The sequence below is a fragment of the Chiroxiphia lanceolata genome, chromosome 5 (assembly GCF_009829145.1).
Source record: "Chiroxiphia lanceolata isolate bChiLan1 chromosome 5, bChiLan1.pri, whole genome shotgun sequence".
In the NCBI taxonomy this organism is placed as follows: domain Eukaryota; kingdom Metazoa; phylum Chordata; class Aves; order Passeriformes; family Pipridae; genus Chiroxiphia; species Chiroxiphia lanceolata.
The window spans coordinates 45,374,362-45,402,328 of NC_045641.1; the positions used below are offsets into that span (position 1 = coordinate 45,374,362).

General features: G+C 38.7%; 1 protein-coding gene across 2 annotated transcripts; it reads left to right on the plus strand.

Moving 5' to 3' along the window:
• Window positions 1–177: 177 nt before the first annotated feature.
• Window positions 178–27,902, plus strand: NUDT4 (nudix hydrolase 4). Of its 2 annotated transcripts, none has more exons than XM_032688284.1 (5): window positions 178–424; window positions 14,003–14,113; window positions 20,647–20,691; window positions 23,151–23,238; window positions 24,301–27,902. In XM_032688284.1, exons 1-5 carry the CDS (start codon window positions 326–328, stop codon window positions 24,501–24,503), a joined length of 546 nt encoding a protein of 181 aa, XP_032544175.1. In that variant the 5' UTR covers window positions 178–325; the 3' UTR covers window positions 24,504–27,902. The 2 variants fall into 2 exon arrangements, with proteins under 2 accessions (XP_032544175.1, XP_032544176.1); XM_032688285.1 differs by having other exon boundaries at window positions 197–424; window positions 23,154–23,238.
• Window positions 27,903–27,967: the final 65 nt, after the last annotated feature.

Here is a 27,967-nt window from a genome sequence, read left to right on the forward strand (position 1 = left end):
GGGGCGCAGGGGCGGCCGCCGCGGGTGGGTGGGGGCAGCTCGGGGTTCCGGGGGAGCCTCCATGGCGTGGCGCGGCTCCCGGGGCGGCGGCGGCAGCAGCAGCGGCAGCGCCAGCAGCAGCAGCAGCAGCAGCGGTGGTGGCGGCGGCGGCGGCGGCGCGGCGCTGTTGTGACAGCAGCTTGGCAGCTGGGACTGGCCTGCCTCCTGCCCCGCTCCCGAGCGGGGGGCCCGCGCCGGTGTCCCGGGGGCGCGGCGGCGGCGCTCACAGAGAGGAGCCGTGGCGGCGGCAGCGGCGGCCGGGGGCAGCCGGCGTGTCACCGCCTCTATGATGAAATTCAAGCCGAACCAGACGCGGACATACGACCGGGAGGGCTACAAGAAGCGGGCGGCGTGCCTGTGCTTCCGCAGCGAGCGGGAGGACGAGGTGAGCCCACCGAGCCGCCGCGCACATGGGGCGGGGGGCGCCGCGCCCGGCCCGGGCCAGGTTCCCGTTCCGCCGCCAGCGGCGGGACCCCTTTGTCTGTCCGGGAGGCGCGGGCGCCTGCCGCGGGACATCCCCTGCGCACACAGTCATGCCGGGGCTCCCTCCGCCCCGAGACGGGGAAGGGGGTGACACGCCGGGGCCGTGCGGGTCCCTGCCGGCCGGAGCCGGCGGCGGGCGGTCACCGGGCGGTCCGGTCCGTGCCGTGCCGGGGGCGGGGCGGGCGCGCCTCTCGCCCACCATCTTGGGGCGGCGGGGCGCGCGCCCACGTGCGCGGCGCCGACTTTGTGCGCGGCCCCGGCGCCCCTCGGCCGGGAGGGACAGCAGGGAGGGGCAGGTGGCTCGCTCGCTCCCGGGACACGACACGACACGACACGACACGACACGACACGACACGACACTGGCTGGAACTCCAGGGTTATCCTTTGTGTGCCCGCAACGCGCGGAAAACCGGTTAATGTATAATGGCGCGTGGAGGGCAGGGCTGGTGTGTCACCCTGAAGGCGAACTCTGTGCCCCCCATGGGGTAGGATAATAAAGAAGTTGTGCTTGGAAAACTCTGTTTTCCCACCAAGAGAGTAAAACAGGGCTTGGAAATATTTTGTCAGGATGCTCGGGAGCCGGAGGGGTGGTGTTGCGGATTTGGTTGTAGGAGGTAGCACTCACGCGGGGTTTTATGTTGCAGCAGAATCGGGAGGTGGCAACAAAGTTGCCCCGTGTTCCGAGCCAAGGTCAATGGCACTGCCCGTTATCTGGGTACTCGGCTGATGGTTTCATTGCAAAATTCGTTTATAGGTGGGTCTCAGGCTGGAAGCATACCATTTTTTGATTTCTGTTTTCATTTTGTTGCTTAGTAGCAATGAAATAACTACAAAGGTTAGGGTTTGGGCTTTTTTCTCCCCTTTATCTATATGCTGGAAGATGTTGGTGTCATCTGCCAATGATGACAGCTGCCAATACGGCAGATGTCTTGCTTAAATATCTACTAAGCAATATAATGCAGCAGGGAGAGGCCTGATCTCAAAATACAGACACTGGGGTTTAGGCAAAAAATCTGTATGGTGTTCTAGTGTATGCCATTCCCTGTGTTGTATAATTATAGCCTTGGGAACCATGCTGATCAGCTTTTCCTAATATTATAAGGGAGAAAGGCCCTCAGCAGGAATCTTGCAAGGTTTTGCTATTGGTCTAGCTTTGCTTTGGTTTCTGATACTCCAGCATGCTTCCCCATTTATGTGACTTTAGTATTTATCTTTGGATGCTACTCCAGCTCAGACTTATTTGGAGTTCAAACACTTCAGCCACTGTAACAGCTTTTCTTGCACCAACTGAAGTTGGAAATTCATTGTTGAGGTCACCTTTGTCAGTAATTTCCATTCATTCTTCATTTCCTGATGCAACTTCATGTTATTCTCTTTCAGTCTTGCATCCACATGAGATCACTGGCTGCTTCAAAATAATGTTGTGTGTAATAACATCCTCTGAGGCTAAGGATGATGGTAGCAGCTTTGCTGGGCTGTAAGAGTGGGTGCTGACACTTATTGGATTAGAGTCCATTGTGGTATTGCAGATAGAGTACCTGTATGGCTGGCGTGAGGCTGGGCTTTGGCATCATGCAAGTAGACACACTCAAGGGTGAACTAAATGGGATAACACCACGTCAGATTTAGGACATAGATTAAGTGTGTAGAAACAGTTCAAATTGCTTTCTGACAAGTTATTTCCAAGCAAGCAGTGACAACAGCTTGAACTTGCTTAGTAGCTGTTTCCTAAGTGCCAGCTTCACTTGTATCAGTACAGAACCTATTCCTTAGAAGTTTGATGCCTGAATGCTGTTTGTGATTAACTTGAATCACCAGCCACGTTCCCCAAATTGGCTGGATAAAGGCTTGCTTCTGTGTTCTTGAACACTGTTGTCCTGGTAAGTTTCTGTGTAGATCTACTTCAAACTCCATGTAAGTATCTTCAGTGTTCCCTTTCTAAGTCTCTAGAGATTGTACCACTGACCAGCATCTCCAGGGTCTTAAAGTGCAAGGTGACTTCCAGTATGAAGGAACACAAATGTGGTACCTGGGTGACTGTGACAAGAGGGGAACAGGAGACTGCTGCAGAAGCTATTGGGTGCTGGGGAGGAGAAGAACCACAGGGCAGAATAGATTTTGTAGTTATTTTGATTTAGAGGATTACTACCCCATAAGCAAATAGTTGCTTGACATTAGAAGAGAGAAAATAGAACAGACAACTGAAAGCAATTTTTAGCAATATATTTCTTTTTAAGAGTCTTAAAAGCAAGAAATCCAAATCCCAAGTTTTTGTTGTTGTTGTTTTTTAAACTAGAGATACTGTCTGCAAGACTCAGTAACTCTTGTTCTACTTTTTAGCTGATTAGTTTCTCTCTGGAGGAATGAGTATCTACAGCAATCTTCTGATACAAATCCTAGAATTAACCTGTCTTTCTAGTTCCATTCTGACAGTCAGAAAGGCCAGTCTGTATCCAGTTGTGCCTGTGCTTTAGCTTCTTTTTCTCCTTTCTCACAGTTAGCTTTCTGACATATCTGTAGACAGCAGTCATTCCTTTCTTAGCATTTTTTATGAACTTGAAGTCTTAAAACCCCTTCTCTTAAAAGTGGTTTTCTCTTTTGATAATCATGGTAGGTCTTGCATCTCCTTCAGTTTGACAAGCATATTTTTTAACGTGGGCAACACTTGTGGTCACTTTAGATGAGATCTCACCGTACTGTGTAAAAGGTTACTAATACTTCTCTAGCTATAGCAGGAAAAAAAAATTTAATAGGACCCATCTTTGTCATGATAGTAAAGCTGTCATGTAGTCATCTTGTGCTCACTGGTGATATCTAAGTAACTTGTTCCCACTTTCTGAACTCTCAGCTTGCACCAGAAATTCACAGTATTTTGTTCTTAACTGAATGTGATCCTTCTTTTGCAACTTCAGCTTGATATCCCCTGTTGATATCATGACTTATGGGTACTGCCTCTCAATTTAGAGACCCACATTTTCAGTAATAGCCTTTTATGCTCATTGACAAAAATTGGGCAAGTTACTAAAACATTAATGTCTCTATTGTTCATCTATCAAAATCTGCTTGTTATGGTTTCTTGGTCCATTTTCTAACCATATTGCACTTCTTATGCTACCTTTGTATCTTTGCTGATGCCAGTGTTACAGCTGAGTTTTCTGGACAGTGAAGTAACATGTCAATTGAAAAACTGTGGTAGCAAAGGATGGGTTTGACCAAACCCATCTTTTACATTCCATTGTACATCCATTTATTCTGTTATTATTATACATCTATGCATCTATTTATATTTGTTTTCTGTTTTCTTATTTATTTCTTAAATTGAAACATAGGTGGGCTGTCGAATACTGCTGAGGCAAAATTCAGTCTGGTGGTTCCTGCATACAGTTTTAAATACAGCCACTGAACTCCTACTCTCTGGCTACAGCACCCTGTCCAGTTAGACTTACCAACTTTGCTTCCAAACTTAAAATTGTTAAGTCAGTTCTCTTGAGTGTTACAGGCTGGAAACTGGTCTTGCCCGCAGTCCTGCAACCTGTCAAAAGCCTCTGCTTTGTCTTGAGAGCTGGTATTGTAGCTGAAAGTACGTACCTGTAATGATTGATGGTTGTGCAGATACACCACTGTGAAAGTCCTCCCTTCCTGTTTCTTCATCTTCAAGTGCCTCCACACGTAACACTTTAATGCTGTATAGTCCAGTTTGGTTTAGATTTTGTAGCCTTCATGGTGTGATATTGTATGATTTAAAAAGAAAAATATCCTAGAGGAAGCCCAAATAGTCAAGTAATGTGGCCAATAGCTTTGGGATTTTTTGAGTGTTATAGGAGATCTTAGCCTGCTATCATTGAAGTGTTGCCTGATTTGGTCTCAGTGCTGTTGGGCTGAAGAGAGAGCAAGATGGCTGGATATGAGCTTAAGTGCTGGCTCCTTTTGTTGTTCTTAATGGAAATAAAACAGTAATTGCAGGCATTATCTGCCCTTTGAATGAAGAAAAAAAAAAAACCCAGAAACAAGCAGGAGAAATCCCATGAAAAAATGAAACAAGGCTATGTGGGCATGAAGTGTGTGGTGGCTGCAGGCTTTTTGCTTTGAACAAACAAGAAGCTGTTAGATGTGTGCAAAAAGCTGATGGTATTCAGCAGGCTGGGATGGGCTGGTGGATCGGTATATAAGGAAATGCAAGTTTCTCTTGAGCAACTAGAAGTGGATGGCAGCTTTAGAATAAGCCTGCTGGAGAGCCCCTCTTGGTACTGTGAGGACCAGCTGCTTCCACAGGTTGGAATTGCTTATGCATTCCGTGTTCTGCAAACAGTGGTTTTACATAAAATGCTGCTGTCTTGGGGTCTGGGCAGAGGGTAGACAAGGAAATTCTTTCCTCTCAAAGCAGAGAACAAGACAAGCCTTTAAAGCAACCAGAACAAATAGTAATAAACATAATTTTTCTAGTAATTTGGATAACTGAAATAATTTTTAAAGGTAATTTATTTTTTTTCCCTATCAGCTACATCTTACTTATACAAATAAATGAGTGGTTATTTTTATCTTGAATATAAACCTTGAGTGCGTTCTAATTATTCTGGCATCTGTAACACTGCTTTATGTAATCAAGTATGGTATCAAAAGCCCTACTTTAGTGTTCAGCCAGCAGTTGCTAGTGGCATATCTAAAATAATTTGATATGCAAAGAAAAGTCTTCAAGCTTTTCAATTTTTAATTTTGCCTTTGTTGTTCAGCCTTGTACATGAGAATAAAACAGATGGCAATGGTTTTCTTTTACTATTGAGACAGTGAGGAAAAATTTATTGTTATACACTTATGGGAAATATAGATTTTAATTTTTTTTCCCCCCTGTAGCAGGGCATACACGTGCATGACAACTTTTGCCTCTTTACCTTGAGTTAAAAATTATAGGCTCTTAGTATTGTAGCTCCTTTATTGAAGGATAAAGGAAAAAGTAAAGTGTTATTTTTATGTGCATTGGTCTAAATTGTCTGAAAACCAGAAAGACTTGTAATGCCATCTGATCCATAAACCAGGGCCCAGAAGTATGACTTGGCTACTCTGGCAAAATAAGGTGTTCTAGGAATTATTGTAAATAAACTTGCACGGTGATGAAAGATGTTTCATACCTTGCTTGGAATTTTTCATTTGGTTTCTTTATCCTTCTATGTAAGCTCTCAGGTGTAAACAAACAAATAATGTGTGCTTTAAAATAACATGGGATATGACTATTTAAGGCCAATATTTAAGGCCGGCGTGGTCTCTGTAGTGATACGGATTACCTGTGATTGTCTTATAGAATATGGGCATATTTTAAAATACCAGAGAATACCTATATCAATATGCATTTCAAATGCACTGTGGTTTTTACTTGTTCTGTCTTACGTCCCTGCCCTGCTAACATATAGGAGGAGTAATTGACATAGGATAATTGCTGCCTTATATTTTCCTCAGCATTTTCTTGATATTTGGAACATCATCAGCCATGTGGGATGAGCAATATGGTCTAGTGGAAGGTGTCCCTGCCTGTGGCATGGGGCTTGGAACTACTGCATGATCTGGGATGATCTTTAAAGGTCCCTTCCAACCCAAACCACCCTTTGAATCTATGATCTGTGTGCTGTAGGCGTATACCAAGGGGTTTAGCTTGGAAAATCAAGACCTATAAACAGCTTCCAAAATGGCTCTTTATGATGTATCTGCTTATGGTGTGTCCCTGCAGGCTCATATGGGGTTCTGCAGTGGCTAAAGCTTGTGTTAATGTTAAGAAAAGTTGAATGTTATGTTGCTATGGTAGGATTTATGTCAGGTAATCAACTTAGAATACAAGACACTTGTTTTTCCATGGAAGTAATAAACACAGCTTTCTGCAGGCATTGCATATGCACCTTGCTTTCATGTTGGAATATTTTTAGACAAACTGCAACTCCTTGCAGCAGTGGAAGCCTGCAGGCTTGGCACAGCTGCGGAATTCATCTGTCCACCATGGCAGAAAGCTTTGGTCTTCATTCATGCATCTTCAGATACTGAAATCAGTCAACCATGACCTATTTTTATTGTGAAACATCAATTATTTTTTTCCCATACCTATGGTATTGCTTGTCTATGCCATATGGATGTGTTTAATGGGGTGGATAGTTGCTCAAAGTGGGCTGAGAAGGAAATATGGCTGTACTTGTCTAACATCAGGCTAAGATGTCCTGCAACACACTTTTTGTCCTATTTAGTAGATGCTATCACTTTGAACTAGTAATATTTGTGTTTAGATACTTGAGGAAAATATGCTTATCGCTTACTTGCACCATCCTAACTTTACTTAGAGGATTTAAACTGGTGGCTAAGTTTTTGTTTGAATTGCTGCAGTTGGCTCGGTGGTTCTCAAAACTTCCACATTACCAGTTTCTGTGAAATAGCAGAGTGGCCAGCTTCTTCACAAATATATTAAAATCATAGCTAGAGATAGGTATGCCTATATACACGCACATATATGCATACATATGTCTAGGTAGGGTTTGTAGACTTGTTTCCTTAAACATCTTTTGTAGATATGTGAGTTCACAGACCATAGGTTGATGTGTATTTTTTTTCCAGTCTTGTTTGTAGAACACTTGAAAAGCTTATTTTAATTCAGTGGCTTTCTAACTTAGTGCTTAAGCACTTCAGTGAAACCAGTCCTGTAAAACTAAATACTTTAAAACAAATTTTTGTCTTCAGAGACGCATGGTTTTTTCTAAGTATCTCAAAGACAGAAAAGGCTAGAAGATAACTTGTACTTGTCAAGAAGTAACCTTGTCATGTCTTTACATGTAGCTGAACCATTCTCAAAGACTTGGAGCTCTTGTTTCTCACAAGTGCTTGGAAGCTGATCCCTTAGTCAAACAGATTATGTTGCTGAGTAACCAGTAAAGCCCCGTTCTCCTGCTCAAGATTAGACCATGGTTTCAAGTTAAAAGAAACAGACAGCAATATGAGTTTTAGCTCTACCTCTGCTGCATTATGTGTTTTTTCCCTTGGTCTGTATTAGCAAGTAAAGTGGATTAGCAAGTAAACTGGCCCAGCGTGAGAAGTAAAACTTCTTTTATAGGCACTTGTGGGAATTTCCTTGTTTGTTTGCAGTGGGTTTTTTTCAGCCAGGAATCTCCTTTTGCCATATGTCTGGGTGCAAGATCTGCATCCTTCATCACACCATGAGACCTGTTACATCTGATTCTCCAAAGCATACTAAAGCTTAGGGGGAGATCTAATGTTACAGGTGACTTGAGTGTTTGTTGACGAGAGGAAATGTGTTCTGACTGGCATGCCATTGTAGTATAGTGCTGTCTATTCCTGATATGAACACTTTAGCCAAAGAACAAAACAAAGTACTTTAAATAGCCAGAGGAAGGCACTCAAATTCTGAATCACTACAACATGTTATCCAAATATGTGAATTTAATGTGAATTAAAAATTTTAAAATAATATCATTTTAACTGTAAGTTAAAATCAAAACTTCTTCTGAAAAAGGCTGATGTTTCTCTCCTTATTGTCATATAGCCTTAAAGTCAGATCTCAAAGGAAAATTAATTTCCAGATCTAATTTTGAAGTATTATAAAATTATATCTGTAATTTGATCTCATTCATCTTCAGAGTGGGGGTAAAGTTGCACTGATTGATGTCCAAGCATTGTGCTGCTACTTTACTTCGAAAAGTGATCTTTAGGTAAAGTTGGGAGGATACTTCAGACTTTAATATATTGTATAGACAGAACCCAGTTTTCTGGGATGCATTCACGATATTGTGCTCAAGTTAATGAGTGTTACAGAATTGATGTATTGCTAGTTAGCCATTCCTCTGCTGTTTTGCCAGTTCCTGTCCATTTAGGCTAAATTGTCTTTTTAACCTCTGTCATAGCTGGGAACTGTTTTTCAGTCTGTCATCTTTGAAGTACTTTGCTAGAGGCTCTTGAACTGGCTTAGGCTGATCTGAAATGGGGTAGCTGCAGTTGTGCCTTTCTGCCCCAGTTTGTGCAGCGCTGACCCTTGAATGGCTGTGTCCTGATCGGTGTTGTGTGCACAGGCTGGAAACTAAGCTTTAATGGACAAACAGTTTTTAGCCAGATCAGCTTCCTGAGTTCATTGTGCCATTGTAAGGGAGAAAGTAAAGATGTTGCAGTCTTGGTTTTTAAAATGCTGTGAAATCTGATCCTAAAGGGTTTTTACTACTTTACAATAACTTTGTGCACATTATATCTCCAGGTTTAAAAAGTAACTTGGAAAATTTTTGCAGTAACAAATGAGGCTATAAGCAGTCACTCTACTGAGAATATTTTTAGGAAGGCAAACATTCCTTACTAAATGCTGTCTATGGCAAACTGTAAAGCTCTATTGCATTTTTCAACCTTCTGGAATTCAAAAAGAGGCAATGGCATTCTAGGACAAGGATACCACGTTAGCCTATAGTGAAACTGAGAAACTGTTTCAGAACTACTGAGGCAGTGATTCTTAAAATAGCAAAAAGTGTTAGATAAAGGAAATCTTTTAACTACAGTAGCAGGTTGACATATGCTCTTTAATTCAAGATGTGTGCTTTTGCCTAAGAATTTATATAGTGAATTCTGGAAATGTGATCCAGTGTTTTCTAAGAGGTGCTTTTCCTTGCTTCTCAATAGTGTTCCTGTGTTGCAGCATTCAGAGTAGTTTCCCAGTGCTGTTTAGGAAGCTCCTAAGCTGAAAACAATTGGAGGTTGAAAGTGTTAGGGAATAATAAAATATTTACTATTTGTATTCTTCCCTGAGCATCTGTTTATTTTAAAACAAATCATAGGGGTTGACTGACCCTTTTGGCTGCATTTGGATTAAACCATCTTTCTGACTCCTTTAGTTGCTTGTAACTTTAGCAGACCAACCATGTAGGCTAAGTTTCCAAATTGAGTGTGTTAAGTTAGGACCCATTCTGATGGAGGTTAATATGATCTATTTTTTTTCTCAGAGTAGGCTTGGATGTTTTCTCCTCTTAATGCTCCTGATGTCTGTGATGTACAGGCATCAGGATCATCTTCAGGATTTTGACACTGTTTTGTACCTGAGAGGTACCTTTTAATGCCTTTACAATCTTTCCTATATTCTGACCAGTTAAAAGCTTCTGAAATGATTTGTGTGTACTCAGCTTTGTAGAGCTTGGGAGCTAAATCCTTTGTCTTCCCTGCACCTGCTTTCTCCTTTCCTTCTCTGTGCAGTGTTTAGTAGTACACCTGAGCAATGTGGTGTTCTTTGCAACTGAGTCGCACGTGCTCAGTGGTCTTTTGGGAGCGAGGGGTTGATTCATTTCTCTTGAACATTATTCCTTTTAACTGCCAGTTGTACTATAAAAAAAGGCAGACTTGCCTGTCTCCATCAGGTAATTCAAACAGCAAGCTGGATGTAGCTAGTGAGAGTGAGGTAAGGGGAAAAAATGGGTTGTGCAGTGGGGAAGAGAGGGATAGATGTAATTAGGCTGGGAGTGGAGAACTTACATCTAATGACAATTATTGTGGAATTGGAATGATACATTTTCAACTGTAAGCTTGTTTTTCCTTTTACTTCAGGTTGTGGATGACTTTGTTTTGAAGTCAAAAAAATCCAGTGGGGGGGGAAGGGGGGAGTTTGTTCTGTCTAGCAAATTTCAACTTTAACTGTGTTTTTTCATGTAAGTTGGTTTGTAATACAATTATTTTTGTAAGCTATCTTGTCCTACAGTTAAGGAAGATAGAAAGCAATGATATTTTATATAAACTTAAACCATATTCTACTTCTCTAGTGCTTAATAGGAAAAAAATATAATGAGGAATAGCTTGTGGTTGTAATTTGTACTACTATGAGCTGTTGCCATTTTGGTCTTCTGGAATATATGACTGCTGTTTCACAAGTGTTTTTGACTTGAGAACACTAAACAGGCCAAAACTTTTGCATCTTTAGAAATTTTCAGTTGTTTGTCTGGAGGCTTAGCATTTATAGTGACCAAGTTCCATGATGCCACCTGCACTGTAATTACCTTTGGGTTTTTGGTTAACCATATCATGGTTATGCGTATCAATAGGTGCTTATTACAAGTAGGTGAGCTAGCAGTTACTCCTCCTCACTGCACTCAAAGGTCATTGCTATTTCTGAACTTGAAAGCAAGGTGGAACTTGGCAATAACACTTAGTGGAAGAATTTTTCTTTTGTTTCCTCTTTGCTGAATTTTGCAGCTTTACTTCCTCACTTGGCAGCATTATGGAAAATTATATCTTTACCTTAGTCTTTGGAGTTAAATAAACTTAGCAGTATAACCAGACAAGCAGATTTGATGTCAATGCTCTGTAAACTTTTTGAACAAGAGTTATCAAGAGTAAGCCTTTTTCAGAGACATGGGAGAGGCACTGATCCCTAGCAACTAATACAACTCAAGACACCTTAATCCTTTTTCTGCATTTGGTGATACAGATTTATCTGCATGGGATACAGATTTATCTGCATAGGAAGAACTTTTGCTTTTTCTTCTGACCCTAATGAGGTTATGATGTAAAATTTGGTGTGTATAAGCCAGACAAAATTGCAGGTGTGTGAGATTCTGCAGTCTTCTTTTTCAGTAGACTACTGTAATTTGCGTGACCATGAACCTCCTCATAAAAGACTGGATATCCAGGCAACCTAGATCTCTAAGTTTGATTATCTTCTATTAAGGGAAGATGAACTGCGTGATTTTTGCTGCTGATTTTGTAATTCAGGATGTCTCTTCTGGAGACTTACCGATGGAAAGACCTGACAACTACATTCACTACATGGAATGAAAAACAACACACCGAAACCAAAAACTTGGAAGTGATTGCAAGACTACTTGATACTGTGTCTGAAAGAATCTGTGTGGAGTGCTTTTCAGCCTTACTATGCAATCTTGCCAGCTGTCAGCTCTCAGCATTTGCAGAATCTGATTACCACCAAGTATGTTTTTGATAGCATACCCCAGGATAGATGCTTCGTGTCCTGGTGGCTTCACGTGATAATGTTAATGGATGAAAAAAATTGTGCATCTGAAAGTCTCAGGGATATATCTTAGTGTGATCCCTTGGATTCTGTAAAAGCAGTAGGAGAATAAAGCGTAGAAGGAAATATGCTTGAGCAAATGATTCAGTTCCAGGGTTAGTGGAGATTTGGATAGTTGCTAAAATGAATTCCCAGGTTGTAATGCTTGGGAGTTCATTGTATATGTAGCTGTAGAGCCTATCTACAAGAGTTAATGTATTTTAATGTTGATTACTTGCTAGATCTATTTGTTTCTGCTTTTTAAAAGGGTAATTTAAAGCTAATAGATGTACAAACCCAGCTTGATAGTCATATTAGCAGTAGTCAACTACTATATATAAACACATAAAAGATTCCTGGCTTATGCTACACTGCCAGAATGAGAAACCTGCTTTATCCCATAGTAGTAATTAAGAATTTTATGTTTAGCCTTAACTAAAAAATGAATGCTGATTTAAAACTGTTCTACCAAGCTGGGAATGATTTAATGTGATATAATGTCCTTTTATTAATTATCGTTGCTACCTGTCACATGACTGGAGTGAGTGCTAGCTTCATCAGCACAAAGTAATGTGTAATGCTTATATCTGGACTCTCATAAGTGAATTCATAACTTGGATTTTAGAACTGTTCTTTAAGTACTGCTGACATGGTGGTTCTTTGTAGTGATAGAGGTGCTTCACCTAGATGTTTTTTAAATTTTTTCTAAAATTTTCTAAAATTTCTAAATTTTTCTAAATTACAATTAGTAGGGCTGTGTATGCTTTGGAAATCTTTTGTTAATGTGAAAGAATCCTAGGAAATCAAAATCTTTGGCTGTGAAGATCAAGTTGAGGTGCATTTGTGTCTAACCTTGTTGCTTTTGCTGACTACTCCTAGGTTTTTAGATAGTTGAGTAAAATATCTGAGTTGACTGAAAAAAAAAAAAAACAAACATTGGGATCAGATGCTAAGAATGCTTCTGTACTAACTCTGCTGTGTTCCTTATTTAGTGTAGGAAAAAAATGGGGGGGAAATTAGTACAGTGGAGAATCCTTCAGTGTAGGACTAATCTTGACTGCACATAAGGTAAACATTACAAGATGGTACCTATCAGATAAGGCTCTTCCAGGTGCACCTCAGTATGCACATGCATTGTTGCATTCACAAAGTATGCAGTCATCTTAATTACACTCCTCAGTTCCTGTAGGTGAACCTACAACCTATTTCCATGAGTGCCAAAGGGACATAGTGTAAGTGGTAATCATTTCACTGTTGCTGTCATCAGGGAGTCATTTTCCTACTTAATCCATCAGGGGATAAGTTTAAAGTCCATAAAGGTAGTTGGTGAAGGCTGGGACTGTCACTTCAGTTTTCTGGCACCAGTTAAAACTTTAACCTTTAGACTGAGGTTCTTGTTGCTAGTCTTTTAATTGCTGTTAAAGATTTGAGCACTGACCCTGCCCTTATACTCCCCACAGTTGTCCTTTGACTTCAGGGTAGAGTTTATATAAGTATTCCCTAGAATATGAAGCGTTTTACTACACAGATGACTGTCTTACTAATTGGGATGTATCTCAAATACCAGTTAAACTATTTATTTCCATGTGGTCCTGAATCAAGGTCTTATTTTCATCAACTTGTATTGCAAAATTACTCCAAATACAAGGCATTCCAGTTTGCTGGACAGGTAGATAAAATCTTTTCAGCTCTGAATATTATGAAGGATAGGCCCTATAGACTGGGGGCTTTAAATTAGTGCATATCAAGGATAGAACCAAGTTAGAGTCAAATTCAGTGAAATTAAAGTGTCTTGGGAAAAAATTTTTATTCAATTTAAAAATCAAATTCAATGTGTTGTGGTTTTTCCTCTTACGTAAACGTTTAAAAGAAGCCAAATTGGAGAAAGGCCGATGAAGTGCTCTCCTTGTATTTTAGTTATGCAATATTGTACGCATGTCATACTAACGTAACACTTCAGTAACATGAAAGGAAGCTTGTTTCAGACTAAAAATTAGAATTACTTACAGAAGTCCTTTTTTTTTTTTATCCAAAAGATGACATTCCAGAAGAATTAGTTACACTTCTATGTGAAGTTTAACTTCATTAATATCTTAATTTTCATGCTTTGCCATCTATATGATCTGAAGACTTGCTCAGTATTGGAGAGCTGTTACTAGATTTTTGTTGTATGCCTTCATTCCTGTGCGTATTGTCTTCTGTATTTTTCACATTGTGTCTAAGCATCCAATGAAAGTGTTTGTACAAAGAGATTGCAACGACATTGTCTTGACTAAGTTGTTTTAAAAAGACTGGATGTTAATTATTTCACCTTTTTTACAACTACTGGTTGCCTATTATGTTTCCTTTCTAAAGTCTGCAAACCACCTGGCTAGGTGCATAAGTGCATTGCTGAAAAAGCAGATAGTAGCAATATTCCTGACTTGCGAGCTGTATTTAACAGTCACTTGCAATTATTTATAGGTGCTGTTGGTAAGCAGTAGCCGATACCCAGATCAGTGGATTGTACCAGGTGGAGGAATGGAACCGGAAGAAGAGCCAGGGGGAGCAGCCGTGAGAGAGGTGTATGAAGAGGTAACAAAAACAAAACAAAGCAAAAAATCCAGCTGCTTTTTCCCACTGCTATCTTCAGATGGGAAGAAAGAAGGAAGAGGCAACTGCCTCCTTTATCCAGTATTTGACTGAGACCTATGTGGTTGTCAAATTCAAAGAGCTGTAGTTCTATGTTAGAACTTGGGGTATAGTGTGGTGAGGTGAACTAATTAACTTAGCTTGCTTCCCAGCACTCTTTCATTGCATAGCTAAATTTCTGTCTACCTTTATGAAAACACTTAATGGAAGTGGAACTGTGACTTTATGCCAAATGACATATTCTAGTAGTGTAACATTTCTGTGTTTGTGAAGAAAATGTTTTGAGTCGCATCTCTTCTAGAATGGACTGAAGATGAACTAACCATCAATGTGCATCTGCATAAAAAAGAGAAATAAAGAGAGCCTTGAGGACATTCCAAGCTAAGCAGATTAGAAGCTGATCTATCTGAGCAGTTGAGAATTCATACATTTAAGATTGTTTATCTATAAAGAAAGCACCATAGTTTGCCTTTCTGTCTCTGTTCCTATGCCTAGGCAAAACAGAGCTTTAAGTTGTGATGAATTCAGGCAGTTTCCCACTCCAGTACAATGCTTAAATTTCAAATTCAAAATTCTGGGGTTTTGTTTGCTATTTATTTTTCCTAGGAAAACTGTCAAAAATGTTAAATGTTACATTAAGCCAAGTAAAACTGAAAGAAAAATCAAAATGTCATACTTGTAAATAGGAGGTATAAGATTTTGCAGAAAGGGGATGCATCCTGGCGAGTGAACCACAGGATTTCTACTAGTCTTTAACAGTTTTCTCATCCCAGTTTGACTACTGCTATTCACAAAATACATTAATGTTCTTGCTAATTAGTATGTGGAATTATATTTTTTTATTAGCTGTGCTATCTAGTGGTTTAGTTTGGTTAGCCTTAAGACTGGTTCTGTTGTGTTGTTGTGGCTTAGGAACTTGATGTAGATGTGACTTACACCAAATGCTGCCTGCTGTTCAGTGTCAAAATGAGATCTCTGAACTGTGAGTCAATGATCCTCCTCCCATCTTATATAGGGAACAGACTAGTTCACTATTCAGTGCTCTTAGCAGCCTTCATGTAGCAAGGTTAAAGCATAAATAAGCCTCACTCAATCAAAGTTATTCTGGACAGTGTTCAGTTCTGCTGGAGGAGCCAATTTAGACCTACACAAGACATACTCAGCTATAAGGCAGTCCATTTGAAAGAGCAAAGAGTTAGGATTCTAGGAATGAGTCAGCAAATATTTAGGCTTCTAAGCAGCAGTAGCACCTCTGGAGAAACTCCGGGCACTTCCCACTGCCACAAGTTCAATGGGTGTGATTAAAAAGCACAGTCCTGTGCTCAGGTTTCTTGTGAACACTAGTAGTTTTAATTGCTGATCTGACCTAAGGCATAGCCCAAGATGAGCCATAGTAAAGTGCCAACTCCATGTCAAACTAGAGCTGACTGAACTATAGTCATACATTTGAGTTTTTCTCTTTGATGGTGAAGAATGGATGATCATGAAGGGACTATGCTTTTTATGATAATCTGGAGTACAACACAAATTGCTTGCCATGTTCAGCCTTGAGCTGTGCTTGCAAGCACATAAAGACTTTTCAAAGGCTAGAGGCTTTAATAAGCAAAAATCATTTGGTGATGTTTGTTCTACACCTTTGGAGTTTCTGGGGTTTAATAGCTTGTGTAGCTGATCAGCCTTAAAAGCTCATGCCTTAAATTAAAATATTCTTGAACTACATATTCTTGAATCTTAAGTGCTTCCACAAGATTGAAAAGTGCCATATTTAAAAAAAAAAACAGGTTTATTTAGGGGTTTGAGCCATGGAAATTCATACTGACCTTTCTAGAGGTAGATGTCCTTTCTATTTTTATACTGAGGTCAATGTCACCTGGCAAGCTGGTTACAGTACAGTGAACTGTTAAGAGTTTTGTGAATGAATAAACTTCAAAGAACACACATTGGCACTGGTTTGACATGTTTCTTCAGTATTGGGTCATGCACAAACTAAGCATTGGTTTCTATTAATTTATTTAAATGGATAAAATCATAGTTTTATAATGGCATTTCTGAACAGTAGGAGTGCTGATAGCCCACTGGCTTTAAATATCCCTCGCTTTGACACCAACAGTAGTGTATTTAAAACCTTTGTTTTAAAACCCAAGCAAAGATCAAATCTACATGGACAGCAGTTGTTTCATAGTCTCCCTGTGTACATGACTCCAGATTTTTTTTTCATCCTTAAGTTCTGTTCATGTTAGTGATATGGGGTTTTACCTCTACTGAATATTTAGTATGTTTCATTTAAGTTTGTCTGACATTTCATAGGTTACAAGAACTTGACAGACTATCTTAATTATTTAGATACAATAAACATTTACAAACCTGAAAGCGAAGTACCAAAATTAAGTTACAGTATAAAGCAATCTAAGGGTATTAAAGGTATTAAACCTTTTCTAAATGAGGAGCTACTCTGTTAATGAATTTGGAGCTTAGTCTTTAATTGCATAGCATGAAATATGAAAGTAAGTTGATTGCACATGCACTGTTAAAAGAAAAATGACACAAATGAGTGGCAAGCTGATGATGTTCAGCCTTGTCAATGGAGGAGCACCCTCTCACTCCCTTTTCTTGCTCCATCTCACAAAAAACAGACTCTTGCTTTGTTTGTACTTAGTGGTATATTGAAATGCCCACTAGAAAGTATGCAATTTCCAGACCTGTGTGAATGTAGCTTCTGAGAAGAAGAGGCTGATCCTGAAGGTTAATCTGGTGCAACAGTGAAAATGGCAGTAATATTATCTAAGACCTCTCACGGGAAATAGAGGAATCGGCTCCAATGATCATCTGATATTTTAAAAATGATTGGATGCTACAGAGTAGGACTAGGTAAACACTTCAAGAATAAATTAATAAAGCACCCTTTCAGCTGAAAGATTATGGCAGATACAGTGAAACGCTTTGTTTTATAAGAATATGCAAAAAAGGGGCAGGAATAATCTTGCACTGTGCTTTCAGGAGTGTAGCCATTAAAGTACTATCCGACACATCCCAGAGTTAAAAATAACTCAAATTTTTCAGATTTTAAGCAACTTTTTGCCCTGGTAGACTGTTAGCTTAAAAATTAAACTGCAGCATGACTCTTGCTCCATCTACAGGAAAAAGGCAAGTCTGACGCACATCTGAGACTGCAGTACCTCTAGAGCTGCCAGCAGGAATGACCTCCAGGCCAGAAAGATTATGGGATGAAGTGGATAGTTTTCCCTCTTGTGGTTGGATTTAGACTAATGCTAAAATATATGCATGAAATTCAGATTTGAGGTCTTATTTCCATAGTACTCAGACTTCCTTAGGTAATTGTTCTGGGGAAGTGTAGCACTTAATTTAACAGCTTGCCTGTCAGAAGTAGTGCTGGGGGGTTTTCAGAGTTTTCTCCCAAAGTTCAGACTTCCTCACACGCTTATAGCAGCCTATAGGTTTCTGTTTATTTGAAGAGCCATATTTTAACAGCCATGGGTACTTAAAGACCAAAGGAAGAAGTATGTTTTTATGGGAGGCAAAATGCTTCAAAGTCTAGAACTTAACCAGTGCATTGGATTAGAAGCTTACTAGTGGGAAATGGGGAACTTCATTTGACATTCTGGGGATAAAGCTGAAGTGTTTCTTGGTCCTCTGGCACTTAAATTTGACAGTGATCTTTTAAGTGCTTTTGCTAACAAGAAAATTTCCTTCAAGTTCTTATTGTAATGTAGTTCCTTCAAAACGTGTCAAAACTAAGGTACTTTTAAAACTATGAAGATTATAGAGTTGAATATATTACTTTCAGAGAAAAATCATGGGATTTCTAATTACTACCTTTTTTACACTTGTGGGTATAGAGGTTTTCAGAAGACACTGCTGTTTGCAGGAATGATGCTACATTTTGGAAGCATGTATCTTTGGCTAGAGAGTAACTAGACATCAGTGACAGTAATCACGTTTATATAGTAACATCTGGTTGCACCAGAGCTTCATTACAAGCTTTGCGGAGTTTTTACAGTTAATGTAATGGAGTTCTTTTAATCACTTCATTCTGAATTACTCAGCTAAGAGTATTTGTTTAAACAACTGATTTCCTTGGAGGGAGAAAGAAGAAACTGTTAAATAAATTCCACTTAGAGTAACTGATAAATTCACATTGTCACTGTGGGGTGCTAATAGGTTGAAAAAACTTGTATATGAAAGCTGTTCAGTACTGATAAACTTAGCTGGTCGTGGTGGTTTTGCCACGTGTTAAATACTAGTTGTCAGACTCTCACTTAGCAACTCAGAGAAGCCCTACTCTGTCTGTTGATGATGATATTTTGTCCTTTCACAGTCCTGTTGCCATAGACCTGCCTTCAAAAATCTTTATAATGTAAATAAGGCCTTGGCCAGGACTTCTAAAAGGGTTAAAGAATATTAAAAGTTTGAGGGGAGGTTGGGATCATGGACTGGGGAGGCAGTTATTTGGGTTTGAGGTGAGGAGTCATCTTTTTTTTTTTTTCTCCCTCTGATGGAGCATAGTCTCCTTTAGTGCAGTTTCCTAGTACTTGGAAAAGCTTATTTTAACGTTTGAGAAACTTCAGAGTCTGTACTAGCCTTGCTGTCATGCTTTTATGCCATATATTTAAGCATATTAAACAATCTTGTTCTCTGCTGCAACTTCAGGAGATAAATGAAGTTACAAAACTTGTGCAGCTAAAGCTGCACACTTGGACAGTTAAAGTATTAAAAAAACCCCACTAATCCCACAGATTCACATGTACTTTTGATGGAATAGGATAATGGGAAATTGCTTTTTCTAGTTGTTCACTTTGCCACAATGTAGAAATCTGAAGGATATAATAATTCTAGATAGTGCTGAATGAGAAAAGCAGAAATTGAGAACAGAAGCATAAGTTTGTAGTCTTTTTGGTTCTGCTTCTCTTTTTTAAAAGATACTGTAATGTTGAGGAAATTAGGACTGATCAGTGAAATTTTAATGTTACCTCATCGTGTTCCTTTAGGCTTATAAGTGATTTTTCATTACACAGTGTAAAGCACAAGCAGTCTTTAGTACCTGTTGTTGCATAGCTTACTCTTTCAGACCAAAATAAGGGCCTGCCACTTTTCTAATTAATGTGCTGCCTAATCACTTATCCAGCAGGTCTAGTTATGTATTTCAGCTTCATGAGCTCTACAGGTTATGGCAGCAGACAAACAGAATATTGTACGTAGTTTTGCATTAACTTCTTGTCTAGCTCTTGCTCTAGATTAGCAAAATGTTTGAGTTGCATGGGCTGAGATCAGACTTCCTTTATCAAAACAGCTTAATAAATATCACCAGCCATCTGCTTTCTTTAAAAAGACAGTCACAGAAAACATTCACTTGTAATACTTTGATTAGACTTATTGCTAAAGCCTGTCCAGTGATTTGTCAGAGGTACTCATTAAAATGTAATTAAGATCCATATGGTTCCTTTATATAAAGATGTAAGGCATCAATAACTGTCTCTGGCTAAAGCTGGAAGCAAAGACTAAAGATTAGAAAATGTCATCTTAGTGCTAGGAAGCCCTGTTTTAAATATCAGTTATACAACAAGCCAAAAAAAAAATCTAAATATGGCTTTGTCTGCCACTAGGCAACATATACCTTTGTGTCTCAGGCATATGGACTGAGTTTTGTTTAGAATTAATGGATGATCATAAGCTATATGTGTTGGAAAAGGTGTTATATATTACTTTTAGAAAAGCAAACCTTAGAATCTTAGTAGAAAGTAATGACCACCTGAACTGGATTGATAAAGATCACTAAGCACAGGCTGATACACAAAGGGATTGTTTTAAAATGCTGGAGTAAAACTCTGAATTTAAAGCCTTTTGTAATATTACTAGCTAGAAAAGAGTTCAAAAATGTAGAGAATCAGGGATATAAATTTGGATTTCAAATTACATGCCAAAAGCTACACTTTTATATGAAAACCAGCACACATGAAATCATTATGCTGCAAGATCCGTGCAATTACCTACAGTTTAATTTGTTATTGTATTGTGAAAACTTGTACATAAGTTTCTATGTAAAATAGCAATGGAGTTTCAAGTATTGCTTCTCTAGATCAGTTATTATACTACTTGAAATTATCTCTTGTCCTATCTACTTTCCTGGATTATTTCAGTATTGGATATCATTTATCTATTTAATAAAATACAGTACACAAAGAATGTGGTAAGTAATACAGCATTTTGGTCTGGATGGAAAACTTGAAAGATTTATGCATTCTTTGATCCACTCATTAGGACAAGCTTTTGTACTCTACTACTCGTAAGTATTCTAAATCTAGAAAGTTCAGAAGCAGTACAGCACCATCTAATTAAAACACTTGCTTAAATAGCCCTAATAAGGAGGAGCATGCTAATTAATGTAGGAGAATGGTACTGATATTTTAGGTTTTTAAATTAATACTGCATGCTAACGCTTTTTCCTGTTTGTTTTGTAGGCTGGAGTAAAGGGAAAGCTAGGCAGACTACTTGGGATATTTGAGGTGAGCTATTGCTTTTAAGTTTTAAAAAACAATGGGTTTTTGTTTGTGTCTTTCTGTGAAAATTGATAAACTGCAACATCAGACTTAAGTTCATTAGTATTACCTTCCTATAATTTTGCATTGCGACTGGACATGCTACATTAGACAGGTGACTGACTTCAGTTGTTACATGATGTATGAAGATTTGAATAGGAAGATTTCAAAGTACTTATACAAATTTCACAGAATCAGAATCACAGAATATTCTGAGTTGGAAGGGACCTAAAAGGATCATCTTGTCCAGCTCGTAAGTGAATGGCCCATACAGGGATCAGCCTCACGAACATGGTGTTATTAGCACCATGTTCTAACCAACTGAGCTCATCTCAGGGTCATTTTGGACCTTTACTGGAAAGATTAAATTAGTACTTGGACAACACCTAGATGTGGAAAAAACAAACAAACAAAAACTCACAAAAACAAACAAACAAAAACACAAACAAACAAAAACAAAACAACAAAAAAAACCCCACCAAAACAACAACAACATTGACAGATTTAGGATTTTTAAAATATCACACCTGCCTTCTTTGGGGTGCTCTTTTGACTTTTCCTCCCTGGTTAGATTTTGCTGAAACAATTTAACCCTAACTTTCACACAGCTAAATTGATGGGTCTGTATATGAAGTGTATCTCATTATGGCTTTGATTCACTAAAAAGGCTAAGGCTTTGGATAACAGATAAATCTAACCTTTAGCAAACTATGTAGTTCAAAACTTCTATTTTGTAGTGTAAACATCAGAATCAGAGCTATTAACAGCAAGAAGATGCATGCTAGATAGAACTCTCTTTTAGTGTTAGTGTTGCCCACTTCTGCTCAGGTTCTAGATGGAAGTAGACTGGTGTTAGTAATCATCAGCTCCTAATACATCCAGTGTTATTATGTTGTGCTGTATGGTAAGTGCAAGTCCCTTAGTCTCAGTTAGGTACAAATCTTCACCCAGCTTTCAGAAGTAGTGTATTCCTGACAGGGATTTCCTGTCTGAAAGATTACTTAGTCAACTACTTACTAGTTGATACAGTGATATAGGTGTTCCCATTGTGAGAAGTATGGAAGCCATGACAAGACTGGAGAAGCTCCTGTTTGTAGTTAGTAGCACTCGCCTTTTTTCTGATGTGTTTTGGGTTTGAGTACAACTGGAAGGTCCTATATATTAACTTGTCTGTGTTTTAATTCTGCTGGTCAGTCTACAGAAGTATTTTCCATTTCCCAGCTCAGACCAAAAAAAAACCCAGGATACCTATCATGTTCTTGCCTTAAAATGAGGGCTGCAAAGGATGGTGATTCATTGGTAATTAAGCTGTTTGTTCTTCTGAAGGCATCAACCACCAGCTAGACCAGAAGAGAAAAATCTGTGTTATGTCACTTTTTTAGGTTGCTTCTAATTTAAATCAAGGCCCTACTTCAGTTTCACAACATGGCCCCACAGTTTTTAGTACCACTGAGGGGGCCACACCTTGTGACCTGGGGATGGAACTAAGCAAAGATGGAAATCAATGCTGCTACTGAATCCTTCTGTTGTAGAACTACAGCCAGAAAGGGTACATGGTACAGATGTATCTATTCCATGTAATAGTGATACTAACAAAGAACTCTCTTAAAATTTTTATTTCCTAGTGAAGCACAACAGTCTAAAACTATATTGAGCTTGTAGTGAAACAGAGTTAAGTAGGAACAAGTAGAGGCACAAGGATACAACCATCTGTAAGGGGAGCTAGGCCATAACATCTCTTGATTCTTAATATAGTTGTAATTGTAGATGTTCCTAGGTTTTTTAGGAGCTCGGCCCTTTTCCAAGTAGAAGGATGGTTTGATTAGTCAGGCGGCACCTCAGACACTGCCACTAGCCTGCTTTGGAGCTAGCAGGGAGTTATGTCCATGCCAGCCTTGTATGGACTTGGTTGCAGCACAGCAGCCTTGCCCTGAGCAGACCACCTCTGTCAGTCTGTGTTTGACCTGCCTTGTGCAAAACACATGCCTTCTAAAGAGGTGTTAGTGCTGCAGTTGTGGCACGCGCGTCAAGTGAGCAAGACCTGGTAATGATTTTTGCATTTGTCATGAGTGCAAGCACAGCCTATTTAATTTGCCTCACTTACTGAGTGAAACTTTATAGCTAACATTGTGTAGATGACCTGGATGACCAAGAACATACTTTGGTCACAACTTCACAATCTTCAAAATTGTTTGCGTTGTCTTTGTCTTGGGGTTTCTTAGCCTAGTAGAACAGAATAGCTGTTTCAAATAAAACTTTTGTTTTCCCATCACTTTGGGTCTCATCAGTACAGAAGTTTGTTTAGTTAAAATAAAAGCCAGGTTTGCTGGCAAGTATCCTTTACAGGTAAGTAATTTTTAATCTTATAGTTGTGGTAAGTCTGTAAATTTTGCTGAGAATTAAAACTTCTACTTCTAATATTCAAGCAGAACCAGGATCGGAAGCATAGGACATATGTTTATGTTCTTACTGTGACGGAAATACTGGAAGACTGGGAGGATTCAGTTAATATAGGTAAATTAATTCTCTGTCCTCATGCTACACTTACAAATGTATTAAGCAGACTTCTTTCCTTTTTCCGAAGCAACTTGTATAATTTGGGGGGAATACTAATTCTGTTATAGAAACTGAAGTTATTGGATGCTGTTCTTCTGCTCTTTAGTACACATATAACTAGGGTTGCTTCCAACGCATTGTGTTACTCTTACGTTATATTAGAGTATTCTAAGTATTATGATGGAATAAACATCATTATTACTTTGGGACACAGCTTATAATTTTTTTAAAGGCCAAATACTATACTGCTAAATTGTTTTTTCCTTAAAAAGTAGAATGTTTTTCTGTCTGATATGCTTGATCTTAAACAAGCAGTTTATATATGTTCAAGCATAGTACCTGCAATGTTGTAAAACCAAATGAAAAATAGAATTAATCCCACTTTTAATAATACTATCCTTGACCTTGTCTGTTTTCAGAGACCTTGAATTTTGAAGGACTGACTTGTAAAAAAAAAAAAAAAAAAAAAGATGGTCCTAGAATGATCATAGTAGGATTAAGTCTTGAAACTTTATAATATAAACATATTTCTGGTATAAGGTGTATTATTTTCTAAAACTTATGCTAACCTCAGTAAGTCCATACATGGTTATATATGGAGATTTTTGAGTATGTAACTCTGCTTTTGACATCAGACCAACTCATTCTTCTGTAACTTCATGCATGCATGTTCAGTCTAAAGACTGGTTTTCCGCTAGGCATGACAATGTAGGAAGGCAGTATCAAGTAATTTAAATTATATCATCCTTTTCTCTAATGACTAGATGTGGCTTTTGGAGCATATGAACAGTCATGAGTTTCTGTCCAGCATCTTCTTCAAGAGTGTTATCTCAAAGGCTTTATTATGAATTGCATTTTAGTAAGCTTGAGTGAATCTCTTGCATTCATCAGTTCTTTCAAGGTCTTTTCACTCTCTTTTACCTGATAACCTCAGCTTCTAAAGAACTGAGAAAAAGTGAATGACTAGATAGCAACCAATGGTGCTGTTTAAATTTTGTAACTCTGTTCTTCCTCATTCAGGAAGGAAAAGAGAATGGTTTAAAGTAGAAGATGCAATCAAGGTCCTTCAGTGTCACAAGCCTGTTCATGCAGAGTATTTGGAAAAACTGAAACTGAGCTGTTCACCCACCAATGGAAACTCTGGGGTTCCCCCTCTTTCAGATAATAACTCCCTATATGTCACTTCTGCACAGACTTCTGGGTTGCCCTCTACTGTGAGATAAACATTTGGAGTACCTTTTTATTCATGCCATCACGTCGGGAGACATCTGTGATCACATGTAGGCATCTGTATAACTGTCCGTTCTAAGTGAAATATGTGAATGTGTCATAATGTCAAATTTATTTGAACATGTTTTTCTTTTTTAACAATGTAAAATAGTATTTCAGCAAACCAAAGCCATATAGGGATTTTTTTAAGATGCCTTAATAGGCCATTTAAAAAAAAACTTGAGTATATAAATTTCCATATCTGCTAAAATAAAATATGCATCTCAGTGGTGTTCAGCTTATTTAAGACTTGTGAGTTTTAGTCAGTAGTTAAAGCTTGAGCAAATAGTCTTTTACTAAACTCTTATTTGGTATCCACAGATGAAGTGCTAGGATCTTAAGCTGGCAGTAATTGAGTAAATGGATGTGCTGAAGGCAGAGATGCATAAGGGTGACTACAATAAAGCACTAAACCACATTCAGCCCGTCAAGAGCAAAGGATACCGACACTAAGCACTGCTTGCCTCAGTTATCCAAAAGGTTGCCTTGTCCTATGCAATCTTTATGTAATGTATAACTAGAGCAAGAAAAATAACTTTGTCTTGCAGCTACCAAAACTTGGTCAACTGATGAACTGTGAGAAGACTTGTGTGAAAAGCATTGTAGATCCCTCTTCCACCCACTTTTTTCCTTTTAAGATTGATACGTTTTGTTTGTGGTATAATTACTCTGCAGGTTCCAAAAACTTCTAATCTTCAATTAGAAGCATCTCATGTAGTGTTCCTGCAGTCTGTTACAATTTTAAAATGTTTGGAAGAAAGTAAGACTTAGCCAGGGGGCACCATTACGTTACAAAGGTGTCTATTAGCAAGCATGTGTTGAGGTGTCTTGCCCTGCAAGGAGCTCGTAATGCTACCTCCCAGGCTTGGGACAGGATACTTATTACACTAGTAGGGAAATAATACTCCTTTGTCTTATTTAGAGGGTGGGTGTGCTGAAAACCCCAGTTTTAAGTTAATTATTAAATTCTTCACCCTCTAGTGTTTTAACATCAGTTTCTTTAGGTTCTTCAACTAAAAGCTGGCCTCTTGATTAAAAAGTTAGTTGGAATAAATGAGGTACAGCTGACAACTACCCTGTTCTTAATTATTTTTTCCTCTTCAGCCATAAAGATGAAAATGAAATCCACTGTTGGTCTTAATGTTTTTACCATAGGATTTCTCTCTCTCCATATGTGTGTGTGTGCATGATTTCTTCTACAAGAACGCAGTCTAATTCACATGAACTTCCTACTTCTGAATTTCTTCTAGGATGTAAACCCAACTGTACCTCCTTTATATCCAGCCAAAACAGAGGTTGAGGTAGACCACTACCTCACATGTGAAGTTAATTCTGGGTAAAGCTCATTCTCTTATATAACATTTGAACCTTTGTAAATAGTCCACCTAGTAAATAGTGAGTGTAAAATGGAAAATAAATGTAATTTAAACCTTTTGTTACTCAATACACAAATGGTTAACTTCTACTTTTTTAACACAAATTGTGGAAAATGCTGCTATGAATTTTTTTGTGCTGTTACACTTTTTTAGGGAAAAAAAGGTTGTTGCCACAAGTTACTCTTAGAAAACCGATTTTGTGCCATATGTAAATGCAGTGAAACTAGGGAGACAGATGATCTGATCTCTTAATGCTGCTCTCTTTGAAGAGGCATAAATACTACTGACAAGAGGCATGAGCCACAAAGCTGAAGACTTCTGAAATGGCAGGTAGGATGCTCCTTTCCACCTCTCTTAGCTCCTGGTCCAGGTCACTTCCAGAACTGGAAAGAACACACAACTGTTCAGGTGCACCTAAAGGTGGAAGTATTGCCAACAGCTTATCCATCCTTTCAGATGTGAGGAGGGGGCCAGGGAAGGAGTGTTGCTATTTCATTAGTGCACACATGGGTATGCCTGCTTTACACTGAACCTAATGCAGAATGGGACACCACTTGCTCAGCTCACTACTTTAAACTATGAAATGCACTGTTTTGCCAGGTGAAACAGGAGAAGGTGGAGTTGAGCATGATGAATGTCTAATCTTTGTTAAAATCAAACCCATGGTGTAGAAGGGTACCTCTGGCTCTGAAACTGCCTTTAAAAGAGTAAATCATTTAGCTCCCTTTTTTGATCACTTTAATGCTCACTTTTTTGTTCAGTAGTTATTTTATCACTTTAAATTGAGCAAACTTGTACAGGTTTCTTATAACAAGATTATATTGAGTCTGTGAAAGCAAAAACAAGATCCAGAGTTTTGAGTTCTTATTCATAAAAAAAATGTGTTGTCTCCATTTCAGATTCTTGGAATGAAATCAATCCAAGCTTGTATGAGATTTAGTGGTAATGCATGACCTTATTTTGTAACTCTTGAATTATGTATTTGATAATAATGTAAAATGTACAGTGTTGCTGTTGCTAACAAACTCAAGAGTTGATTGCCTATAAATATTTTGATTTTTTTTTTTTTGGTCACACACATTTGAGCTGTTCAGCAGTGCCATTTTTTTTTTTACACAGCATTTGTTGTATAAATCTCTTCAATCTCTATGCAACCTAAAGAATGAAGCTCTACTGCTTAGTTTGACTTCTACTCCCTTTCAAAGTGTTTTGTGAATTGAAATGTAAAGTGAAAACACTTCAGTTATGCTACAGGGAACAACTGTGGTAAAGGGACAGCGGTATGGCTTCAGTACTAATGAAATCTGACAACAGAAAGAGTCTGTAAAAATGAAAATAGGAAGGCTACAGTTTTTTCTACTACCTACCAATTTAAATGTAGAAGCATTTTGTTATTACATGAATCTCTATTTTGATGGGCCAAACCTATTTCATACAGAGCAGATTTGGGATTTTTTCTCATGCCATAAATTCTGTACAGTGTATCCAGATTTGGTTCTCCTGAGGAGAAAGGGAAGAGACAGGTTGTCATCTGCAATTGTCAGTGTACTTCGTACTGCTGCTTTTCGTGACTGTTAGGTTTTGAGATTCTCACGAGTGAAGGTTGTGGTGGTATAAAAGAAAAAGGAGCCTTAAAGTTCAAAACCACATGGAGCCAGAATTAAGTGAAATGGATGTGCTTTAAACACCACAAGAAATACTGAGCTATTGCAGAGAGGTTGTTCAAATGAAAACTCTTATTTTGGTGCTTACTGCACCCTTGACTTAGCCTATCATTGTTCTGTTAACAATGTGCTGTGGAAAAAACCTGAGGGACAGACACTTGGGTTACGAAGTGAAAACTGAAGGGAAGGGGGGGGAAATTAAGTTGTAAACATTTTGACCTGCTTGCATGGATTTTCTTTCAAGATCGATGTAAGAATTTTGACTTTTTATATTCGAGAAATACCAGAATAAAATCTAAATTAGTCCTGTGGATGATGTAGTCATTCCGTTGCAAATACTGCAACAGAAGTGTTTGTGCAAAAGTCTTCAATCCCATC